Raw genomic sequence first — 22,722 nt, 5'->3', positions numbered from 1 at the left:
GGACTTGAAAACCAGGAGTTAAATGTAATTAAATGGGGGAAGGAAAATCCGAGAGAGAAGCAGCGGAAGAAAGAGGAGACAAAGAATTAAATAGAAAAGAATGAAAAAGTGGGACGTCCGTGATGGGGTTGTGAGCCTCCCCTCAACACGCGCCTGTCCACATCCCCTACTTTTTTATTCATTATTATTTTTTATTTTTTTAAATTTAAAATTTAAAATACCACCCACCCCAATTTCTCAATTCCCTCTCCGTATATATAGAGAGCCTCTCTCTCCTCGCCTTCAACATCTGCCTTCTTCAAACCCTTTGTTATTCATCTCCTACTCCACTCCAACTCTCCGACATCCTACATTTCGAGCCAATCTTCAATTTTCCCCCTCTTTCACTCCAACCAAACACCTCTTGCCTCATTTTTCTAACATCTTGTATCCCGTTTTCCTAGCATCCAAACACCTTGCGTCTTGTTTCTGTTCCTTTATTGTTATAAATTTTATGATGGAAAACCCTGCAGAGTGGGCCAATAAGCGAGTTAGGGAGGAGGACTCAGATCCTGACTCGGTCGAGTCGAAGCGGATCCGAGTTGACCCGGACGAGTCGGATGGGCTGAACTCGCCGGAGGCGAAGTGGATCCAGGATGACCTCCTAGATATTCTTGAGGACTCGGATGCTGGTGACCCGGCGATTCTAGGGCTTGACTCGGTCATTAGGAGCTTTGAGGAGGAGATACTTGTGCCGCCGGCGGGTCTGGAGCTGGCGTCGGTTTGCGGCGATTCGCAGCCGGGGCTAGGGTACCTTTGGGAGGCTTCCGACGACGAGCTGGGCCTGCCGCCGACTGACGGAGCCTCCGGCGAGGAGAATAAGATCGAAGCTGCGGATTTGGAGGCCAATTCGTCTGGTTTCTTTGGGCATGGTGGTGACGTATTCGGATTTGATGATGAGATTCCGAGTTACGATTCTTTCGAGTTTGGAATCGGTGGCGAGTTGGCTAGCCACAGCAACGCCTCGGAGTTTTTGATGCTGGATGGACTGTTTGACTATTCAGATCAGAGATACGAACCGGCCGAATTCTCGGAGTTGTCGTGGCAACATGAGTCGTTGCCGGCCGTCTAGATGTTTCGGAATTTTCGGGTGCCGGAATAGTGCAGACACAGGGCATAGGCAGTTTGTAAATTTTAAGAAAAACAAATGTGAATTGAAAACTCAGACAGTAGAAATTCGTTATTTAGACCACAATTATACCGATTGCCGATTGAGATTTGAGATGGACTCTTCCTTCCCAAATATTCAAAACAAAAAACATATCCTAAGTTTGGAGCACGTTATGGAGGATATTATTCAATGTCATTTAATTCTAATTTAACATTGTACTTATCTTCTACGCTGTTCAACAAATACCATCTACCGCTAATAGCAAACATCCATGGCCTAAAAATTAATCAGTCTGGATGCTCTGAACCAATGGGTGAAGACTCAAGAACCCGTTTTGGATGCACACGGAATTCATTGTAGTGTGGTTCGAGTGATTTTTACTTTGGGCTTCCCAGTAACTTTATTTTTTAAAAAAGTAATAAATTGTTGAGAATGAGAATACATTTCAAATTTTTTGAATTTTTATTTTTTATTTTATCATATTTAAAAGTAACTATACAATTACTAAACAGTCCCCGAGAGCGGGGCAAATGCTCCCTTGAAATTTAAAAAAAGTTGTTTGGGGTTAGTGGGATTTGATGCCTTAACCCAAATAGGGACTTGGCTCCCTACCACTAGACCGTGTTATGATATTATTTTGCCCCCCACAACGCATCCTCGTCAACCTGAAATAATTTTTATTTTGAATATTAAAAATAATATATATATTCATATTATTTTTTATTTATTTTATAAATTAAATATAAACAATATATCTTATTACTTTAAAATATCATATTTATATGATATATATATTTAAAAATATCATATTTTATTAAAAATTATATTTTAAAATACATATTTTTTATTTAATTGGATGTGATATTTTAGAATATATGTATTTTATTATAAAAAATGTAGCCTTAATAATTTTTCTTTTTATTGGAAAATCAAATCCTCCTAAGAGAGGTTTAAGTATTAGTTAATTATGAAAATGAATTTTACATTATGATTTTTTTAAGTTGTTTTTTGGTAAAAGTAATTTTCTCGAAAGCTTATAAAAATACTTCTTAGATATCATAATTCTTGTAATTTAAGGACAACCTAAAAATATTTAACAATTCAATTAATAACACTAAACTTTTGGGCTCATGCTTAAACTTCCTTAAAATTTTGAGGGAAAAAAATAGAAAAGAAAAGAAAATACTATGTAAAATAAAAAATTAAATTAATTTTTTTATAAAAAATTTATATGTTATTTAAATTTATTTAACACATTTTAACCTATTTTATATAAAATTAAATAATTTGAAAATATAGAAAATTTTAATTATATTTTTTTCTATATTTTTATAATAAAATCAAACATAATATATATAAAATAAAAATCATTTAGTGCAACTTAAAAAAAAAAATTAAAAATGGAGTCCTTGCCCAATTTGAAAAAGACAAAAATTATGATATTTTTGGAATTTAAAGGCAGTAATTTAATAAATTTTATTTTGAGGATATTATTCGGATTCGTCTCATCCACAGACGCACCTCCATAGTCTCCGTTCAAAACTCCGACGCGACACTCATGTCTCTCACTATAGCCGGAACCGCAGTAGCCAGGGGCGGCGTTGGCCTTACCACCACGAGCCCATCTACTCACCTCCCAATTCGCCGCCACTTTCTCCTTCCATCTCTCCCTTTCACTCTCATAACAACAACAACAACAAGAAGATCAAGAACTTCCCACATAGTTTTCGCCAAGAAGCTCTCGTCCCGGACTGGAAGGTTCGACAGCAAGAATAGAAGGAGCGGCACAACAACCAAGGAAGGGCAGCAAGAACAGCGAGAAGAGGCTGAGATTAAAGAAATTGGCAGCACAGAGAATGTGGGTGTGGCTGATGGTGATGATGATGATGATGGGTATTTCTTGCCGGAGCTTCCCGGGGACAAGCCGGACTTCTGGGAGGGGCCTCAGTGGGATGCTCTCGGCTTCTTTGTTCAGTATATGTGGGCTTTCGGCATTGTTTTTGCGGTACTCTCTTTACTGAATATCTGGCTTATTTATTTATTTTAAATTTTGTTATTTTCTGCAGTAGAGTATTAGTGTCATAGAGATGAATGTGAGAAACTAAGGTCCTTATTGAGAATAGATTCATCAATGGAATCATAGTGTAAGGAAATTGCAGAGAATCTCTCTTTTTTTTTTCTTGCTTGGATGCTTCAGGAAAATTAAGTGAACAACTTTATGTATTATCGAATACGGTTGTTTGTTATCCTAGAAAGTGTGGAGGATTGGAGAAAAGAGATAAGAAATTTCTTTACGTATTACTTGGTAATGTCATCATTGCATAAAAATAATTTGGGAATTTTATTTATTTTTTATTGTAAATCTCGAGATTAGGATTAACTAGAGAAGTCCTTGAATCAAGGTATGAGTGCTTACTAGCACCCCAAGTGTGAGGAATCATTTCCTTCCAATCCACCATCTTTGCTTTTCCCCGCAATGTTAACCTCGTCGATCTTGTTGCATGTTTGGATGAACACTGATGATGCTTCCTATTTTATTGTAGGCGTCTAGGGTAGAGTGGAAGAACAATGTATGGATCACTGTGTATAAATTCTGTTTTCTACCAAGCGAAATAAGAAGTATGGATGGGTGTAATTTGGGCAATAACCATGCTTGACAGAACTAAATGTTCTTACAGGCAATTTTTCCCATTGAATTGGAGAAAATTCTCATGCCATTACCCTGTCGATGTGAGCTACCTATAAGTTTCAAAGTTATGGGATGGAATGATGAATGGGTAGGATGGGGTTTAAGGAAGTGAAGCCAACAAATTTAGGAGGTGGTTTTTTGACAGTAAAACCTGCCCCACATGTTTATTTTTTAGTTCATTGAAGAATACGTGTCTATTATTGTCGCATTGATGGGTTAACCCCTCTTAGCCAGCCCTTAGTCCATGCAGTACTTTCTTCCTGAATAGAATCACTATTTACTTGTAGAGTCATTGATCTTTATTGTGTATCCTGATCGTCTTAGTCCTGTTCATTCCATCTTATCCTCAATTGGTGTTGTCTTTATCTACTCATGAAGGCATCCGGTTGAACAATTCTGATTGGAATGTCTAGGTCTCATGCCTGGCTTGCCAAGTTGTCATTCATACCATACTTTTCATCGCAAGGAAAATCAATTTCACTGGAAGAGGAGCGAATCCCCTGCATGTAGAGTATACAAACTATAATAGGGGCAAGGATTAAAATCTAAAACCCTAAAAAGAGCCAGAAATGAAATTTTCTGAACTCTCCTCTAATATAGAGATCCTTGAGGTTTCATTTGGATCTTGGAAAGTTTAAGGAAATGGGAAAAAAAAATATGGAGTCCAAATTATGTTGTTTGGTTTACTGTGGAAAGTATGAAGAAAAACTAAATATAATGAAAACAAGTACCTATAGAACAAGAATTGCCGGGTGGAATGCAAGCAACCCTCCTCTGACATGCAAGTTGGAGAAGATAAATGATTGGAGTGGAAAAGATAGCATGCCTTATTCCAATGACATCCCCTTTTGAACTTATTTTTATTTTCCTTTAATTTTTTTCTTTTATTTTTTTTCCCTCATGCTTTCTCTCAAACTTTCCAAGTTCCAAACAAAGCCTAAAGGAAAGAAGGGGGGTGTAATTCTCAAGATTGGCATGCTTGGCCACCAACCCTAAAAGAATCCTTCCAACTAGACTAGAAGTACCTGAAACAGTCTATAGAGGAAAATGGCAAAGATCAAAAGGGACAAGGTGATCCATCAGTTTAACACTTATTCTTAATGTGTTGATATGGATTACTCACTTTCTTCCTGAATGTCTAGGTCTCATACCTGGCTTGCTAAGTTGTCATTCATACCATACTTTTCTTTACAAGGAAAATCAATTTCATTGGAAGACGAGTGAACCCGCTGCATGTAGAGTATACATACCATACTAGGGGCAAAGATTAAAATCTAAAACCCTAAAAAGAGCCAGAAATGAAATTCTGTAAACTCTCCGCTAATATAGAGATCCTTGAAATTTCATTTGGATCTTGGAAAGTTTGAGGAAATGGAAAAAAAATATGGAGTCCAAATTGTGTTGTTTGGTTTATGTGGAAAGTACGAAGAAAAACTAAATATAATGAAAACAAGTGCCTATAGATTAAGAATTGCCAGGTGGGATGCCAGCAACCCTCCTCCAACATGCAAGTTGGAGAAAATATATGATTGTAGTGGAAAAGATAGCATAACTTCCAATGACATTCGCCCTTTAAACTTATTTTTATTTTCCTTTAATTTTTCTCTCAAACTTTCCAAGTTCCAAACTAAGCCTAAAGGAAAGAAGCGGGTGTAACTCTCAAGATTGGCATGTTTGGCCACCTACCCGAAAAGGATCCTTCCAACTAGACTAGAAGTACCTGAAACAGTCCATAGAGGGAATGGCAAAGATCAAAAGGGATACAAAAGGGACAAGGTGATCCATCGGTTTAACACTTATTCTTTGTGTGTTGATATGGATTACTCACTTTCTTCCACTCAACTGATTATTGTCAACATATTATCCCAAATGGGCCAAATTGGGGAGGACACATATACTGCAACCACAGGAGATACTTCTCAATAAATTTCCACTACTATTCTGCTTCCACGTGATGGACTCCTCTTCTAATTGCTGCAATCGAGCTTAACAGACAAGGAAATTCTGGGCTTAAACTCCTAGGCATTTGGTGGCACTATGAAGCTGGGGTTCCAAAATTTCCATAGTCATTTTCCATGTTCCAGCTTTGCTTCAAAAGTTTTGTCTTGACTCTGAATATCCATAGTCATTTTTTTGGTGTAGCTTTGTTTAATTAAACTAGTGGGCTCACCTCCAAACCTTGAGCCTTCTTGGTTCATACACTGCATATGGATCAACCAAATATGTTGTAGTCTTTCCCAAACCATGATATATGTGCACCATCAATACTAGAACGAAGAAGGGAGATGAAACTAGAAGGCTAAATAATGTACATCTGATTAGGCTATCCTCACATGCTTCAACGACAAATATTATTCTGCCCTGCCAATCTTCCCTCAATATGCTTCATGGCAGGAAGAGCTTTTGCCAACGAATCATAATAGCAACAAGACAATGTAAACAATAATGCCAACAACTGCAACATCATTGTTGTGACAAGAGTCTTTTACTATTTGAATATTTTATTCAATTATATCAGAAGGCATCACGCAAGAATGTTGGGAGTTTTTTTGTCAAGAAAAAGACAATCAAAGAAGTAAAATAGAAGAGCTGGGAATTTGCAAAACTTTAGAAATCTGAGGTAATCCAAATCACATTCCATGATTGTTGGGGCTTTCGATGGGCAAGACTACTTGTTGCTATATGTTTATTGATGGAACAATGAGTCTCAATTTGCTAAAAGTAAAGCTAGGGAAATTCAGCATGTAGATTTGAAATGGTGTGCAAATTTCTGCTTTAACACATTTTTAGATTTTTTGCCTTCAATTTACACTATGGAGATGGTTTCCTGATGATTTTGAAGGTTAATTTTTAACCTCTCCCTTTTTATTTTTGGTCTTAACAGTTAATTGCATGTGGGATTGCTGTTGTTACATACAATGAGGGGGCAACAGATTTCAAAAAGACTCCTGTCTACCAGGAATCAGTCCAATCTCGAGATCTTTTAGAAGAACCAGAGACGTCTAACTCAGATGTTTTTGAGTCCAACCCAACTGAGGAGGCTCCTAGTTTGGAATAGCCAGTCCATATAGAAGAATGATTACATCTGGGATATGGTAAATTCTTGCAAAGAAACCTTACATCCTGAGGGCATTATACTCAATTTATAAGGTAATGTTTCTGTTTATATGCCAGAACTTCCTTTCTCAAATGTAATTTTACTATTTTGTGAGATGTTGATACAGAAAGATTTCTTAGTAAGTAATGAGTTCACAAGAAAATTTCTGAATGCGGAAGACATGCATGGCTTTGATTGTCTCTGCTACTCACATAGTTCACAAGCTTTGTTGTCAGTTTACATTATCTGACTCAATACTGGAAATATCTGATGAAAGTTAAAGTCAGTATAAACCAGAACACCTTGTATTGGATTGCAGGCAGGTGTTGTGTTGTATCTTTCTTTCTGGATAAATACTGCATTCTTGGAAAAGTGAAAATATCTGGTAAGTTTCATTTGGAGGATATTTTCTGGTTTTGGTGAAAGTTGGAGGATCATACCAAATGTGGTTTTTTGGGGCAATCCACAATAAACAGCAAAGCTATAATACTTGGTAGAAAATCTTTCAGGCTTTTAGCTAGTAAGACAAAGGGCAGAGAACAAAATTGATCCCGTGTAAGTTTTACTGCAGCATATGTTTATAGTTCTACAAAGCTAATTGCATTAAATGTAAGTATAATCACTTTCTTAGTTTACCTATATAATTTTAAAATGGATATAATTTCTACTATGTTAAGTTACATTATTGGTTTCATTCGAGAATATGATCTTGGTTGAATATTTTGTAATCATGCAATAAACATATCGAGAATATATTATATTCATGTTGTAATTACATATCTATGGAAGGTTAGGTTATTGGATAATCATCGCACTTTCTACAAATAAATGATCTAGATTGCTTGCACTTTTGTCCAATATTCGGCTATTACTCATGTCTGATGTTTCTAGGAATCATTAAAAATATTTTTGTGACTGATCAGAACTAAGTTGCTTCTCTCCTTTGGGTTTCAAAAAATTAGAACCATGTGGGTAGGATATTTTTTACCTTCAAATTCAGTCTGAACTTGTGGTCATCTAGGATTTTGAAAGCCATATCAATTCACATGATGTGTTCAAATGGGCTTGATCATAGAATAAGTATTTCAACTATAAAGTGAATAACAAATTAAATTTTGCTTCTTATTTTGACCATTTTTTGTTCAAATTATTTCTCAAGGATTTTGTTTAAGAATGTGTACTGTAGGAATTGTGTTTAGTGGCCCTGCTTTATGATTCAAACTAAAAACCAATTACTATTGCCAGTACTTTATGAAGTAGACAAACTGTGGTATTGGAATCAGGGCTTGGAATTTGGTATCTGTATATGTGATATTTGTTTAAATGAAGGCTCTGGTGTTCATTTGTTTAAATAATTCATCATAAGACAGAAAGGAACTTCTATATAATAGTTCGAACCTATGTAAGGATAACAGCTTGACTAAAATCGAAGTAGTAAAAGTAGTAAACTCATAGCATAATCAGTCCAGAGTTCGACTCTGATACTATCTTAGAGATCAATTAAAATGCACCTACACTATGATATGCCATAATCAGACTCAAAATGGAACTTATGTCAGCAAACAGGCCACCCCAATGACTGCTACAGCTAAGTCACCTTTCACTTCCAACCTCATGCTAGAACTCCGGCCAAACCCAAATCCCATAATGCTTGGTCTTGGTGCCACTGCAACCACGGGGGAAGCTGAAATTCCAACAGAGCAGATTCTTCAGCTGAGATAGAACATAGTAGATGGAGAAATGAAAGAGATCAAATGAAAGGATCAAAGAGCCAAATATGTTTGTATACCGGCAACAGTGGAATTGGTGCCTTCACCCAGGGAAACTTGAGAATCAGGTGAACTAGGAGGCACTGTCATCCCTTCTGCACAATCAACAAACATCTTGGATTAAACATTATTACTGCTAGTATGTATCCTTATCTTAGTTTTTAGAATGTCCAAAATAATGCACCAAGATAGAATGGTTATTCACTGTAAGACACCAGAGCCATGCTTCAGTAAGATGGGGATGGTACCTGAACAGGGAGACATGCTGACTTGAAGGTTGCAAACAAGTGGCAGCTGCAGAGCCAGCGTCCTGTTAATGGGGAAAGAGCCCATGACTGTGCTGTTGAGCAGGAGGCAAAGGCAATTGGGCTGCTGACTATAGACTTGCTTGAGGTTGTCACAGCATGACTGCACTGGTGTTGGGGCTGAACCCTGTACATAGGATCCACATGAAGCCAGAGATAGCAGGGGAAGGCTGCATTGCGCTATGGTAGAGCCTGAGGTGGTGGGGTTCTGAGAAAAAGCGGAAGGAATAAGGGTGATGAGAAGTAGGACGAGAGAGGTGATGGCAGTGGGAGGAAGAGACTGAGAAGCCATGGTTGTTTGGTTGATTCTTGGGTGGACAGGGCTGCTGCATTGTATTGTAAGGTGTCTAAATGGGGGAAATGCATTGTTTAAGTGTGAGCTGCTGCATGTCTCTTGTGTGTTGTTCCACATGCACTTCTTGTTCTATCTCTGTTTCTCTCTGGCACATAACTAATCTGTACTTCAAAGCTCCATGCAGTTACAGAAGTTACTGAACATTAACTCATACACTTTCGGCAAGACAGCATTTCTCACTTTCTTTTTTGTGATTAATTAAGAACCCGAAAATCAGCATCATTCAGAAATATTTTCACTAATTCATCAGGTACCCACTAAGATATTTCTCACTTTCTTTTTTGTGATTAATTAAGACATGATTACGTGAACTAATTAGAACCACAAGATGGAAGATATTTGAATGGAGGAGAAAAATTAACCAAAGATAACACGCAGGGCTCTATATGAAGCACTGAATCATCTTTTTTCAACTTCACCATCAACTTTCCCCACCTTATTTTGCTAGTGCTTGTTATATCTCCATCTGTTTGGTGCCCCAACAACAAAGACAGCTTAAAAAGATGGGATTTCTCAATCAAATAGCTCAAGTTGTTTAAAGTTGAGGTTACCCTTCTAACTATTAGTAGGGAAGTTGAGATTGAATCCATGAACTCAACACGGTAAACTAGCTGCTGTGCTGAATGCAAAGCTTTGTGTAACCAAGTCATGACTCTGGTTTCTTGGGCTAAGAAGGGGCTCAACCGAATTGGTATCCGCCAATCCAGTAAGCTTCTACTCCCTCAGACCAGCCTAGCTTCCATTGAATCCTTAGAGACCCCTCTGGTTTGTATTCTCTACATGCACTTGAATCAATTCTTGTCGCATAGGCTATGGCCATAGTGTTCATGCTTATGATTTTTCCCGGAAAAAAAAATGGTTGTGCTGGTAATAGCAGGTCCAGGAGATAGTCTTAGCAGCTGATTTACATTGTCCCAATTGCCAAAAGAGGGTAGCCAATGTAATCTCAAACATTGATGGTAAGTTTTGTAAAGGATTTCTGGTGGGATCAAAATTCATGAAGCTAATCATCCTGTGCCTGACTTCATGAATATGCTAAACTATATGCTGGCAGATATGGAATCCTTGGTGGTCCATGTACAAGAGAAGAAGGTGTCACTGATTCGTCGCGCATCTGTCAGCTGTGAAGGAAAAGCTGCCAGGAAGGTACCTGCTGCCTACAGTAATCTCTCTCTCAAATTCTCCAGAATTGTACAGTCTTCTTCCCACAGCTGACTGCAAGTCTAGAAAATGAAATCATTTATTATTCAGAATCACATATCCCTTGTATGAATTTGTAGTTTTTGTCACCCTGTGGAGGTAAATGTGAACCAGGACATGGCTGTTTCCATGTTATTGAATTGTGTGTTCCTGTATTGAATTATGGTATTCTGTTATTATGACAATAGGCAACATTTTCCAGTGGTTTGGCTTGAATGAATGATGTGTAGGCAGTCTGTTTCCTGGAAGCATATGGAAGATGTTTAATCAATCCTGGAGATTATAAAATTTTCACTAAAAGGGATGCCTTTCTGTTTTTCAGAATGGACCTTTAGGAACAAGAAAAGGATTCCCTCCTTTAATGGACAGGAAAATACCAAAAAAAAAAAACAAGTGTAAAGAAGTCAAGAATAATGAGGAAGCTACACAACACAAACCCAATGCTTTGGCTTTCTCCTAGCCTTGTGGGAATCAGATGCCAAAAAGAAAACAAATAGAACTCCCACCATAAACCAATTGAAAGAGCCAGGTTGAGATCCTTTATATTCTCAACATCGATCCTATTTTTCCCTTTTATTCATCCCCTTTTTCATTCTCGGTTTGGGCTTCATGACAGAAAGGGCAAGTTTCAATTCTACACCTCTCTTTTTTTTGGGCTCCCTCTCTGTTTTGGCTTCTGATTTAATTTGTTTGTGAACATGGCAGTTCTACTGCATGATCATGAGGATCAACATTGACTGCAATGGCTGTTACAGAAAAGTGAGGAGAGCCCTTCTGAATATACAGGGTGAGCTTTCAGTTTCATCCATGGAGTTCTGAACTGGGTTTGGCCTTACATCTCTCTCTGTCTCTCAATTATTATGTGTTGTTTGGGTTGATGAATGTAGAGTTGGAGACACATCTGATAGAGATGAAGCAGTGCAGAGTGAGCGTGTGTGGTAGATTCATCCCACAGGACTTGGCAATCAAGCTGAGGAAGAAGACGAACCGCAGGGTAGAGATATTGGACATACAGGAATTCAGTGTCAGCAGCGAAAATCAAGAGCAGAAACCCTTGATTAGTAGTACCAGCTGGAATCTGCTGTCCAACCCAAGCCAGTTTGAAACCTGTACAACATGCATATAAGCCATGACAAAGACAAAAAACATAGAAAGATTTCATTTCATTTCCATTTCCATTTCATTTCATTTCTAAGTGAGCTATTGACACTATGCTCGATATACATGTTCATGTAAAAGTAAACCCGTGTTTATTATACATTTAGGTTATGTTTGGTTCCGGAAAAATGCTAAGCATCTTGATGAAAGTTTTACAAGCTTTGGCATAGAAAACAAATGCATGAATCAATGGAAGGGGGCCAGGAAGAAGAAAGAAGTCACGGGGATGCAATCTGTCAGGGGTCACATGCATTTAAAGTAGAGTACATTTTGGTTTTTATGTTATTTATTTATTTATTTATTTTAATTTAAAATTGGACCTTATTTGAAATAATTGAAGTGGTACACACAGCATGTGGCCTGAAGGGGAAAGACAAGGTGGGCTGTCTGCAATCAAGGAAGAGTTAAAACATATGCAGAAAAATGGCAGCACATGAAAAATATGGTGGTGTTGGCTGCGTACTCTGTTCCACTGTTCAGCATTTTTTAGTACCATCATTTTGGGCATGCTTCTTCATCATTTACTCTTATGTTATTATATATATAAAGCCAGAGGGTCCGCCCTTGTGCTCGTTTGTTTTCTTACTCATAAATCAAACTTGCATATTTTGCCTAGAGCTGTCAAGACCCCACCCGCTAAAAGGTCGGGTCAAGCTCAACTTTCATATTTTACCTAGAGGTGTCAGGGCCCAACACGCTAAGAAGGTCGGGTCGGGCCGACATGGCCCAATTGTTGTAGGTCGTGTCACGCCCTGGTCCTTTGGGTTGTACCGACATAACCCGTCAATCCGCTCACTTGCTCATTCAAATATTAGTTTTTGTTTTTTTTTGTTTTTGCTTCTTCACCTTTTTTTTTTTTCCATTCCATGTAATTTATTGAAATATTGAATATAATAATTGTATTTTCTATATTTTATTTTCTTTTTAAAATTTATTGATATTTTGATAATAAAAAAAATTCAAATGTGATTTTTTTTCCTATTTTCAGAAACAAAAAGTTAAAATTTATATGAAATACATTTACAAACTTAATAAATTTAGAAAAATAGAAACGGATAATTACTTAAGATGTTTGAAGTAACAAAAGAAATTTCACTTAATAATAAAAAAAATTATAATAAAAAATGAGTTAAAAAATTAAATTAAATATTAACAAAGTGAGTGGTCGATTGTCACAACTCTAGACACGATTGACATGTATGACACGACATGATTTTTTTGTTGGGTGGTGTTGAGTTGACATGCGGATTCATAAAGGCCCGCTAAAAATTGGTTTGACATGACATATTTGACACCTCTTTATTTTTTTTATGGTAAATTTTAGAATTTTAGAACTCTAGAAAACAACTCTAAAAAACAATTTTATAATACTTTATAGAAAAAATATATATTTAAAAATTTAGAATATTCTTAAAAAGTATAATAACAAACAATTTTATAATTTTTTCTAGAATAAAATGTATTTAGAAAATCTTTAATATGTTTTCCATATTTTAAATATTTTAAAAAATAACATTTATTTATAATATTTTATTTTTAATCGTTTTCTCTCCATATATATAATTAATAGAAGTAAAAAATAATTAAAAATATATTTTTTTAAAAATCCTATTTTTACAATAAATTTTCAAAAATCTATGAAATATTTTTTAAGTTTCAAAACAATTAATCCTAAAATTCATGTAGAAAGGCATGCAAGCATCTCTGCAACTAATCAATGGCACGCAATCCTCCCCACCCAAATTCATGGATATCACTCGAGTAGAGGATTACCTTCTCGAACACAAAAGTGGGTTACAAAAATCATGTCTCTACAATCCAAATAATACCATGTTGTAATTATATTTATCCAAAATTAAAGTCAAACACGAAACTATAATTTTCAAAATCTATCTTAAACTTCCTTTAGTAATGATTTTATAAAATGTTTCTAATTTTCTTAACATTCAACCTTTTTTATCATTCAAGAATTTCAAAAAGTTATAAACGCTTTTTAAAATTATTATCAAACACTTTTTAAAACTCTTTTAATCAAATTAATATATATATATATATATATATATTTATTTATTTACCGTAATTAATTATTCCTTTTATTGTATTGTCATTTCCATGACAAATCATAAAGATAGTGATAGTTGTAATGTTTAGAATAAAATGAATACAAAAGCAACTTTATACATGTGTTGATGTATATGGAAAGTATTTTTTTTTTTTTTTGAATTCTATTTTAAGCCTTTTTTTAAAAAAAAATTATAATAAAATAAACATAAAAGTGGTGTCGTTTATATTGTGAATCATATAGAGATGGCGACCACGTCATAAAAAGCATATGTTTAAATACTAAATTACCCATCATGAAATTCAAAATTCTATAAATGAATATAAAATACGGAATAGTACATTTTTGGACATTCCTTCTTTGAAAAAGAAGGTCTTGTTTGGGAGCTCATTTTATTATGGTATGGGATTTCATAATTTCTCACCACTCGTACACTTCCAAACGCAATGTCTCTATTGTTGACCACACGATCCACCGTCGAAATCAAAGATTGCTTTTGCAATTTGTTGGTGGGTCCCACTTCGGTTCACATGTACATCTTTCCGTGGATTGGATGCTTGGTCCAAAACGACGCCGTTTTGTGGGCCGGGCTAGGTGGCTAACCAACTCCCCTCATATTCAGTGTTTTTCAATTTTCTATTCTGAGATCCAAAAGCTCTGTACTTGCAGATTTCTCCAAACCAGTACATGATTTTTTTCTCTCTTTCTAAACCCATCATGATTTTCTCTCTCTAAACCTCTGATTTAAAAAAAAATTTTTTTTTTTTGCTCCTTAACTTTTCTCTGTATAACTATTTTGAACTATTTTCTCTTCCCTTCAGTTTTAGGCTTTAAGCGTATGTTTTTTTTTTCTTTTTAAATCTCCATATTTCATGTTAAAACTGCTGTTGGTTGATTGAGTTCTGTGATTTTCTGGCTCCAAATTCCCAGTTTCTCTCTCTAGAATTTGGATTCAATAACCGATAGATCATTTGCTCCCGCTCGTATCCTACCTCGTTCAATTTTTATTTTTTTCTTTTATCCTTTTCCCTCTAGAAATGCCCGCGAAACTTGGGTCGTTCAGACACACTTTTGCAGAGAAGAGGGAGAGAGACAGATTGTTATCATGCAAGGGGTATTCAGAGCTAGGGTTCGTCCATTTAGAGGAAAATGAAGATGCAACACCCAGGTGGTGTTCTTTCCGATCGATTCGCGACAAATTTGCGAATTGGTGGAAGACCACGAAAGATGTTGCCGCCAAAGGATGGGAAATGGGTCTGTCCGATCCTCGGAAAATTGTCTTTTCTGCGAAAATGGGTCTGGCTTTGATGCTTATAACGTTGTTGATTTTCTTGAAAGAGCCCGTGAAGGATCTGGGTCGGTACTCTGTTTGGGCCATTCTTACTGTTGTGGTCGTCTTTGAATTCAGTATAGGTAATATTTTTTTTCTTTCTCTTGTTTCTGTTTAGGTTATTCAACTTCTCTGTTTTGTTTCTTTGATCTTTTTTGTGGGAAGATTCTTAAATGGTTGTTTATGTACTGTTTGTTTGTTTGTTTTTTCTTTTTTGTGGGGTGGGGGTGGGGGTGGAGGTGGAATTAAAGGACTGAAAATTTATCTATTTTTGCAAAATCGCAGAAAAGAAAGGAAAATCGAAACTTGGCATCTTGAGAATGTTGTTCTTCTTAAGCCTCTAACCTAATCCGCTCTTCAATTGATACAAAATAAAAGCAAATGCTGCATAAATACTGTGTAGTGATATTCATAGTGGATGGATGAATTCTGTTTTTGTAATAATTCCTTTTCTTTTCTTTTTCTTTTTTTTTTTTTTTCAAAAACCATATAATTTTAGTGGAAAATTTCCTTGTAGTATCATCCTTGCTTTCAGCTTACGCATGTCTTCATTATGAAACCACCCTCTACTCAACTGTGTAATGTCTTGTCTTCACTGGCTATTTCATATTGGAATGAATTTTTGTTATATCCTTTTCGGTTGGCATCCATCTGTCTCATAATTTTCCATCTTTTGTAGCTATTCTAAGTTTTCTATGATAACATTTTTGTAATGATTGTCCATTTGTCATATTTATGTTTTTAATTTCTTGTCTTTATTGGCTATGATCTTTTGTAGGAGCGACCCTAAGCAAAGGATTTAACCGTGGGTTGGGAACGTTCTCTGCGGGAGGCCTTGCTCTAGCCATGGCTGAGTTGTCTACATTGGCTGGAAACTGGGAAGAAGTTGTCATTATTATCAGTATTTTTATCATAGGTTTGTTTTTGTTATCGGTATTATTTTTAATGATTATGCTGTTGGGAAATTAGGTGTCTGCCGTATTTTTTCTACCTCCTGATTTTGAATTTCTCTTTATGACATATTCTTTGGTTGCTAGGATTATGCGGTTAGGAAATTAGGTGTCTGCCAATTTTTTTTTCTGCCTCCTTATTTTGAATCTCTCTTTATTACATATTCTTTGGTTTCTAGGATTATGTGGTGAGGAAATCAGGTGTCTGCTATTTTTTTTTCTGCCTCCTTATTTTGAATTTCTCTTTATTATGTATTCTTTGGTTGCTAGGATTTTGTGCAACTTATGCAAAGCTGTACCCAACAATGAAGGCATATGAATATGGGTTCCGAGTTTTCACGTTGACATATTGTTTCATAATGGTATCTGGGTATAGGACAAGAGAATTTATCGAAACAGCCATTACTCGATTCTTGCTCATTGCCTTGGGTGCTGGGGTATGTTTGCTTGTAAATATATGCATCTATCCCATCTGGGCTGGTGAGGATCTGCACAACTTGGTAGCGAAGAATTTCATGGGTGTTGCTAATTCCCTGGAAGGTTTGGATGAAATTTTATTTATTAACTCTCCATTAAATTGTGGAAAGATTTTAACTAGCACAACTTTAAAATTGCTTTAAGAACTTCTGTCTTTCCATCTTTATTTTTCATGCTTCACTAATTTCCCTAAGCTTCTATTTAGGTTGTGTCAATGGGTACCTCAATTGTGTTGAATATGAGAGGGTTCCTTCCAAGATCCTTACTTACCAAGCTTCAGACGATCCACTTTATGCGGGGTATAGATCAGCTGTTGAATCTACAAGTAAAGAGGAAGCTTTGGTAAGTCTTTTGTTGCCATCATTTAGCAAGTCGAACTTATTAGTTGAAAAAAATTAAGTGTTGTGTTTCATTTATACTTATATGTGCAGGTGAGCTTTGCCATCTGGGAGCCACCTCATGGTCCTTACAAAATGCTTAAATATCCTTGGAAGAATTACATCAAACTAAGCGGGGCACTGAGGCATTGTGCATTCATGGTTATGGCATTGCATGGATGCATACTTTCAGAAATACAGGTAGGTTTGGATCTCCAACTCCCTTATAGAGCTGTTTGCCTGAGAAGTAGAAACATCTTTTTCATTTCTTTTTCCCCTTAGCAATGCTTTCTTCTGTTTGATGGCAATGACATTTTGGAGGAAATATTGCATAAAGATTTTTAATTAAGGCATATACGCACTTTTGATATATGCATCTATTGGTGTTTCTGTACTAGAAATATTTTTCAACTTCTTTCCTTTTTGAATTTCGTTTACATCTTTGGTCATCATAATGACCTGAACAACAAGAAAATATATTTATATTTAATTTTGGTATCTAACTTGGTTACTAGGAAGGCCATGAAGCAAGATCAGTTGAATTAAGTAAGATGAAATTGCTTTTATCAGCAATGTATTTACTTGTGAAAAAAGTGTAAATAGGAGAATTGAGGAATAGAATGACCACAAAAATGTAGAGGGCAATTTGATCCTCCTTGACTTGAAGGGGCTGTCGACCTCGTACTTTTTATCCCCCCTCCTTTTTTTTTTTTCTTTTCATTTTCCAATTTATTATAGTGCTGCTGTCTCTTTTTGAGGGACATCTTGTCCTTGTATTCTTTCATTCTTTTAACATATCCCTTTAAAAAATTTTGAATCTTTTTAAGGAAAATGTAAATCCTAAATGGGATTTGTATTTAAATTAACTGTAGTACTCAAATATTCATGTTGTAGATACATGTGAAACCACATCCATTTTTTTAAATTATTAAATAAAAAATAGGTCAAAACTGAAAGCATTCAAAAAATGACTTCAAACCATGTTTCCATTCTACATCTATAATCAATGAAGGAATGTGGTAGAAACTATGTTGGAGGCTTTTGAACACTTACTACAACAAAAAGGGGCATAGAAAAGTAATATTTTCATTGAGTTCTTTACTTGGCAAACTCAATATTGTTGCATCTTAGTGGTGTGATATATATATATATATATATGTGTGTGTGTGTGTGTGTGTGTGTGTGTATGTATGCTATGTATGTATATATGTTTGTAATGAGAGGAGAGGCGGGGAGGGATAGAAGTATTTGAATATTGTGCATTGATGGGGTCTTCAGTCTTCCTTTTTTTATAACTTCATAAAAGACTCCCGTGGCTTGGGAAGATATATAATATATATCCATATGTCTATATTTATATATATGTAAAAAGGTCATTTCCTGGTTGCAGAGAGCACTTTTCAATGCATTACATTTGTTGATCTTGATCTTGCAATTTTAACATAGAAACTTAGAAAAATTAATTAGCATTATACTTTGTACATATATCATATTAGTGTCATGTGAGCGCATCCCCTCTTGTTATATTTCCTTTTTACTTGCATCAGGGCATATTGATGTTGTGTAGTAACAGTCTCATGCTGTGTCTGTGTATGTCAAATATTCAAAGCCGTGATTTGAGGGTTGTGTATGAATATGTTTTGTCATTCTGACTCCATTTGTCAATGACAGAGAAGGTAACATTTATGCATGCTAATCTTTTGTGGATGTAGGATTAGGATTTTCTTTTTCTTAAAACTTTATGTTAATTAGGTTCTTTAAATATTTGTATATGTAGGCGTCAGCTGAACGAAGGCAGGTCTTTAGGAATGAGCTTCAGAGGTTAGGTAATGAAGGTGCTAAAGTGTTACGGGAGCTAGGAAGCAAAGTTAAAAGGTTGGAGAAATTAGGACCAGTGGACATTCTCTATGAAGTTCATGAGGCAGCAGAAGCATTGCAGAAGAAGGTAGACCAGAAATCATATCTTCTTGTCAATTCAGAAAACTGGGAAATTGGAAAACGGCCAAAGGAGGTGATAGATCAGCAAGAGATTCTCAACATGGAAAATGAAGAAAACAAATTTCTTGAATTCAAGTCCCTCAGTGAAGCTGTGCTTGATCTCAGATCACTTCCAGGGGCACGAGGTTGGGATTTCCAGATCCCTGACATGGGTGGCTACTCACCACTGCCTGATGGTGTTCTCCCAGAGAAGCCAGCCAATTCACAGGTTCCCCGGTCTTCCTTTTTATCATCTGATGCTAAGGCTGAGCCTAAGGAAGAAGAATCAAAAACATATGAAAATGCTAGTGCATTGTCTTTAGCAACGTTTACATCACTTTTGATTGAATTTGTTGCGAGGCTTCAAAATATTGTTGATTCATTTGAAGAATTAAGTGAGAAAGCAAATTTTAAGGATCCTGCTGATCAAACAGCCGTGCCTACAGCAGTGGAGTATGTTGGGTTTGGAACAAGATTGCGCAGGTGGCTGAAGTTGTAGAATTGAGAGATGGGCAACTCAGTTGTTAAAGATCATCTCTAGCTTGAAAGATCAATAACCCAGAAAGCAACCGTGTACTTGGAGCCAAAATTCCAGAATTACAGTCTGTATCCTAGATCTCAACAAATTGGAGTTCACAACTGACATCTCTGCAGTACAGAATTCCAGCCGGAGCTGATTCTACAACTGTCTGAAAGGGAGGCCCTGAAGTTGTATGATGAACCTTGGTTCATCCAGGGCAAGGCAAATCAGAAACTTCACAAGCCATAAGGAGCTCAGAGCATGTCTCGAAAGACAACAATCGGCATGCCTGAATGGAAAGTGTAAATAACTAACAAATGAACAAGAACTGATGGGTTCAACTAAGACTATTGCCAAGGGATGTCATGACATGTTTGACATGGAAATGCAAATTTCCTTGTCTGCAGGTATGCCATTATTGACTGCCTTGGAAGTGTTAGATGAAGCCAGAGAAAGCAGTGATGGTGCTTCTCTTTTAAAACTGCAAATATGCGGGTTTAATATGCCAAAGGACCCCTTCAACGTCTCAAGGTTATTTTCCTTGTTTTCTGTCTTGAACTTAATAAATTTGTAGGTTCTATCATCCAAGGTTATTATCCTTGAATAACCTCTTTAAGTTTAGCTTTATTTGCCTGCCCAAGTCTATTTTTTTTTTTTTTTAATGTTTTCCAAGTTTTTGTACCATCTTTTTAACTGAGTTTCTCATGAGGGCTTTGTTCTCCCAGGCTATTGAAACTCTATGGGCAAAAGTGTGTTTGATGCCCATAAGTGTGTGTGTTTGATATCGATTTTAATTTTTTTTTCTAGTTTTTAAAATATTTAAAAAATAACAAATTTTAAGTGTTAAAAAGATTAAAAATATTTTTTAAAATTATTATCAAATGAACTTTAAATATGGGTATTCATATTCTTTTATTCTTTTATTACATTGTTGAAAGACATGAATAAAATAAAATCATTCTTCCTTTATATTAAGAAATGATTATTTAATTAAAATTATTTAGAAACTTATGAATAAAATAAATAAATAAAAGTTTGAATAAACATGGAAAATAATTTATTAATTTTAAAATTATTTTTTATTTTACTCTTGTTTTTAGGAATTCTACCTGAGAATCATAAATAAACTTAAAAAAATTAGAAGTAATTATTTTTATAATGAACATAATTTTATAACTTTAATCTAACTCTAGCCTTAGATTTTTCCATAATCAGTCAATATAATTGAGTGCATGAGTTGGTAAGTGCAATTTCATATTTTACTTTGATTTTTTAAATATTTATGTAATGAATACCACCTGTTTTTCAAAAGGAGGTTAATTTTTTTTTTTTTTTTGGAAAAAATGTCTATTTATTATCCATTATTGTTTTTAACTTTATTTAAAAATTTAATTATAAATTTTTTATTTGAAGAGAAAAAAAAAAGTCATTAAAAAAATTGTCAAATTCAAATCTATGTTTCCTTTTTCTCTTTAAAGGAAATTATGGGAGGAGTCGAAAGACTACTATTATTTACGTTGTAATTACTAATTACATTAAAATACACTCAAATCCAAACATATCAGCATCTCCCGGAGAAAAGAAGGGAAAGAACAAAGCCTAGGGTTTTTCTCTTTCTCTTCTTCCAATCTTGGAGAATTTGCAGAGGAAATTTGAAAAATTTGAATGGGGAAGAACGACTTTCTGACGCCAAAAGCGATTGCGAATCGGATCAAAGCCAAGGGTTTGCAGAAGCTGCGATGGTATTGTCAAATGTGCCAAAAACAATGCCGGGACGAGAATGGATTCAAGTGTCATTGTATGAGCGAGAGCCACCAACGTCAGATGCAAGTCTTTGGCCAAAACCCTAATCGCATCATCGACGGTTATTCAGAGGAGTTCGAGAGCGAATTCCTTGAGCATATGAAGCGCAGCCACCGCTTCAGCCGTGTCGCCGCCACCGTCGTCTACAACGAGTACATCGCCGACCGCCACCACATCCATATGAACTCTACCGAGTGGGCTACGCTGACCGAGTTTGTGAAGTATTTGGGGCGAACCGGGAAGTGCAAGGTCGAGGAGACGCCGAAAGGGTGGTTTATCACCTATATTGATCGAGATTCGGAGACTCTGTTCAAAGAGAGGCTGAAGAATAAGCGAATGAGGGCAGACATGGTAGAGGAGGAGAAGCAAGAGAGGCAAATTAAGAGACAGATTGAGAAAGCTGAACAGTTGATGCCATTGGTAGGTGGATCTTCTCAGCCTAATGAGTCGGAGCTATTATCTCTGAAATCAGAGAATGGTGGTAAGATCGCCTTTGCCCTGGGTTCATCTAAACCCATTGTGAAAGAAAAAGTGGAGAGCTCGAAATTGGTGTTTGAGGATGGTGAGAGTGAGAACATTGTGAAAGGTAAAGGTGCTGGTGGCAGTGGGATTGGGGGCGTATCAGCATTAGATGAATTAATGAGAGAGCAAGAGAAGGTGAAGGAACGGAATAACAGAAAGGATTATTGGTTGTGCGATGGAATTGTTGTGAAGGTCATGAGCAAAGCTCTGGCCGAGAAGGGTTACTATAAGAAAAAGGGGATTGTGCTCAAAGTGATAGATAGGTATGTTGGGGAAATTGAAATGCTTGACAGCAAGCATGTGCTTAGAGTTGATCAAGAGGAGCTGGAGACTGTCATTCCACAAATCGGAGGTCTTTTGAGGATTGTGAATGGGGCTTATCGGGGATCAAATGCAAGGTTATTAGCAGTGGACACAGAGAAGTACTCTGCAAAGGTACAGATAGAGAAGGGAATTTATGATGGAAGGGTGCTTCAGGCAGTTGAGTATGAAGATATTTGCAAAGTTGGGCAGTGAGATTAATGTTTAATATTCAACTATAAAGATCAGAATTGATTTTCTTGATCCATTGCAAATGAAGATTCACAACATGTTCTTACTCTTTTTTGTAGTCTTTTCTTTATTGTATGCTGTATTTCCTTTTATAACTGATGATTTAGAATCACAATACTTCACAAATGAATATTTTGATGAAGCACCACAAATTAAGAGGTTGGACTTTCCCTTGTCCTTTCATCTTAATATCTCATTGAATTGTTTTTGTTAATCTTGCATTTTAATCAAATGTGCATTATTTTATATATCATATATTATGGTAGAGGATTTTAATGAAAAGGAATTGTGTAGGCATAATTTAAGAGCTTGAAATCCATGACTTTTGGTCCTTAACTTCTCAATCTTAACCCTTCCTCTTGCATTGGTGTTTGCTAGTTCTTACAGTCCATACATCAATAGGTTATGTATGTAAATCAATCTCTCACT

General features: G+C 35.9%; 6 protein-coding genes across 7 annotated transcripts; 5 read left to right on the top strand and 1 right to left on the bottom strand.

The window, feature by feature from the left end:
- The first annotated feature begins 282 nt into the window (after positions 1-282).
- Positions 283-1,393, top strand: LOC117934490. Its single transcript, XM_034856199.1, has one exon. It carries the CDS (start codon positions 494-496, stop codon positions 1,109-1,111), a length of 618 nt encoding a protein of 205 aa, XP_034712090.1. The 5' UTR covers positions 283-493; the 3' UTR covers positions 1,112-1,393.
- A 1,237-nt stretch (positions 1,394-2,630) lies between these two features.
- LOC117904777 lies at positions 2,631-7,136 on the top strand. Its single transcript, XM_034817531.1, has 2 exons — positions 2,631-3,155; positions 6,724-7,136. Exons 1-2 carry the CDS (start codon positions 2,709-2,711, stop codon positions 6,895-6,897), a joined length of 621 nt encoding a protein of 206 aa, XP_034673422.1. The 5' UTR covers positions 2,631-2,708; the 3' UTR covers positions 6,898-7,136.
- Positions 7,137-8,467: 1,331 nt separating this feature from the next.
- LOC117904776 (protein YLS3) lies at positions 8,468-9,442 on the bottom strand. Its single transcript, XM_034817530.1, has 3 exons — positions 8,954-9,442; positions 8,726-8,800; positions 8,468-8,620 (listed from the first exon to the last, which is right to left on the bottom strand). The coding sequence occupies exons 1-3, from the start codon at positions 9,420-9,422 to the stop codon at positions 8,487-8,489; spliced, it is 678 nt and encodes a 225-aa protein (XP_034673421.1). The 5' UTR covers positions 9,423-9,442; the 3' UTR covers positions 8,468-8,486.
- Positions 9,443-9,494: 52 nt separating this feature from the next.
- On the top strand, positions 9,495-11,881 carry LOC117904778. 2 transcript variants are annotated; one of them, XM_034817533.1, is made up of 5 exons: positions 9,495-10,130; positions 10,243-10,324; positions 10,420-10,511; positions 11,271-11,352; positions 11,453-11,881. In XM_034817533.1, exons 1-5 carry the CDS (start codon positions 10,014-10,016, stop codon positions 11,689-11,691), a joined length of 612 nt encoding a protein of 203 aa, XP_034673424.1. In that variant the 5' UTR covers positions 9,495-10,013; the 3' UTR covers positions 11,692-11,881. The 2 variants fall into 2 exon arrangements, with proteins under 2 accessions (XP_034673424.1, XP_034673423.1); XM_034817532.1 differs by having other exon boundaries at positions 10,240-10,324.
- Positions 11,882-14,439: 2,558 nt separating this feature from the next.
- Positions 14,440-20,043, top strand: LOC117904806 (aluminum-activated malate transporter 9-like). Its single transcript, XM_034817571.1, has 6 exons — positions 14,440-15,198; positions 15,894-16,031; positions 16,336-16,605; positions 16,748-16,884; positions 16,974-17,120; positions 18,697-20,043. The coding sequence occupies exons 1-6, from the start codon at positions 14,823-14,825 to the stop codon at positions 19,393-19,395; spliced, it is 1,767 nt and encodes a 588-aa protein (XP_034673462.1). The 5' UTR covers positions 14,440-14,822; the 3' UTR covers positions 19,396-20,043.
- A 941-nt stretch (positions 20,044-20,984) lies between these two features.
- On the top strand, positions 20,985-22,507 carry LOC117934375 (KIN17-like protein). Its single transcript, XM_034856024.1, has one exon. The coding sequence runs from the start codon at positions 21,082-21,084 to the stop codon at positions 22,255-22,257; it is 1,176 nt and encodes a 391-aa protein (XP_034711915.1). The 5' UTR covers positions 20,985-21,081; the 3' UTR covers positions 22,258-22,507.
- Positions 22,508-22,722: the final 215 nt, after the last annotated feature.

Source organism: Vitis riparia, chromosome 17 (assembly GCF_004353265.1).
Source record: "Vitis riparia cultivar Riparia Gloire de Montpellier isolate 1030 chromosome 17, EGFV_Vit.rip_1.0, whole genome shotgun sequence".
In the NCBI taxonomy this organism is placed as follows: domain Eukaryota; kingdom Viridiplantae; phylum Streptophyta; class Magnoliopsida; order Vitales; family Vitaceae; genus Vitis; species Vitis riparia.
The sequence above is the reverse complement of the archived record's forward strand: the minus strand, read 5'-3'. Positions and strand labels throughout refer to the sequence as shown.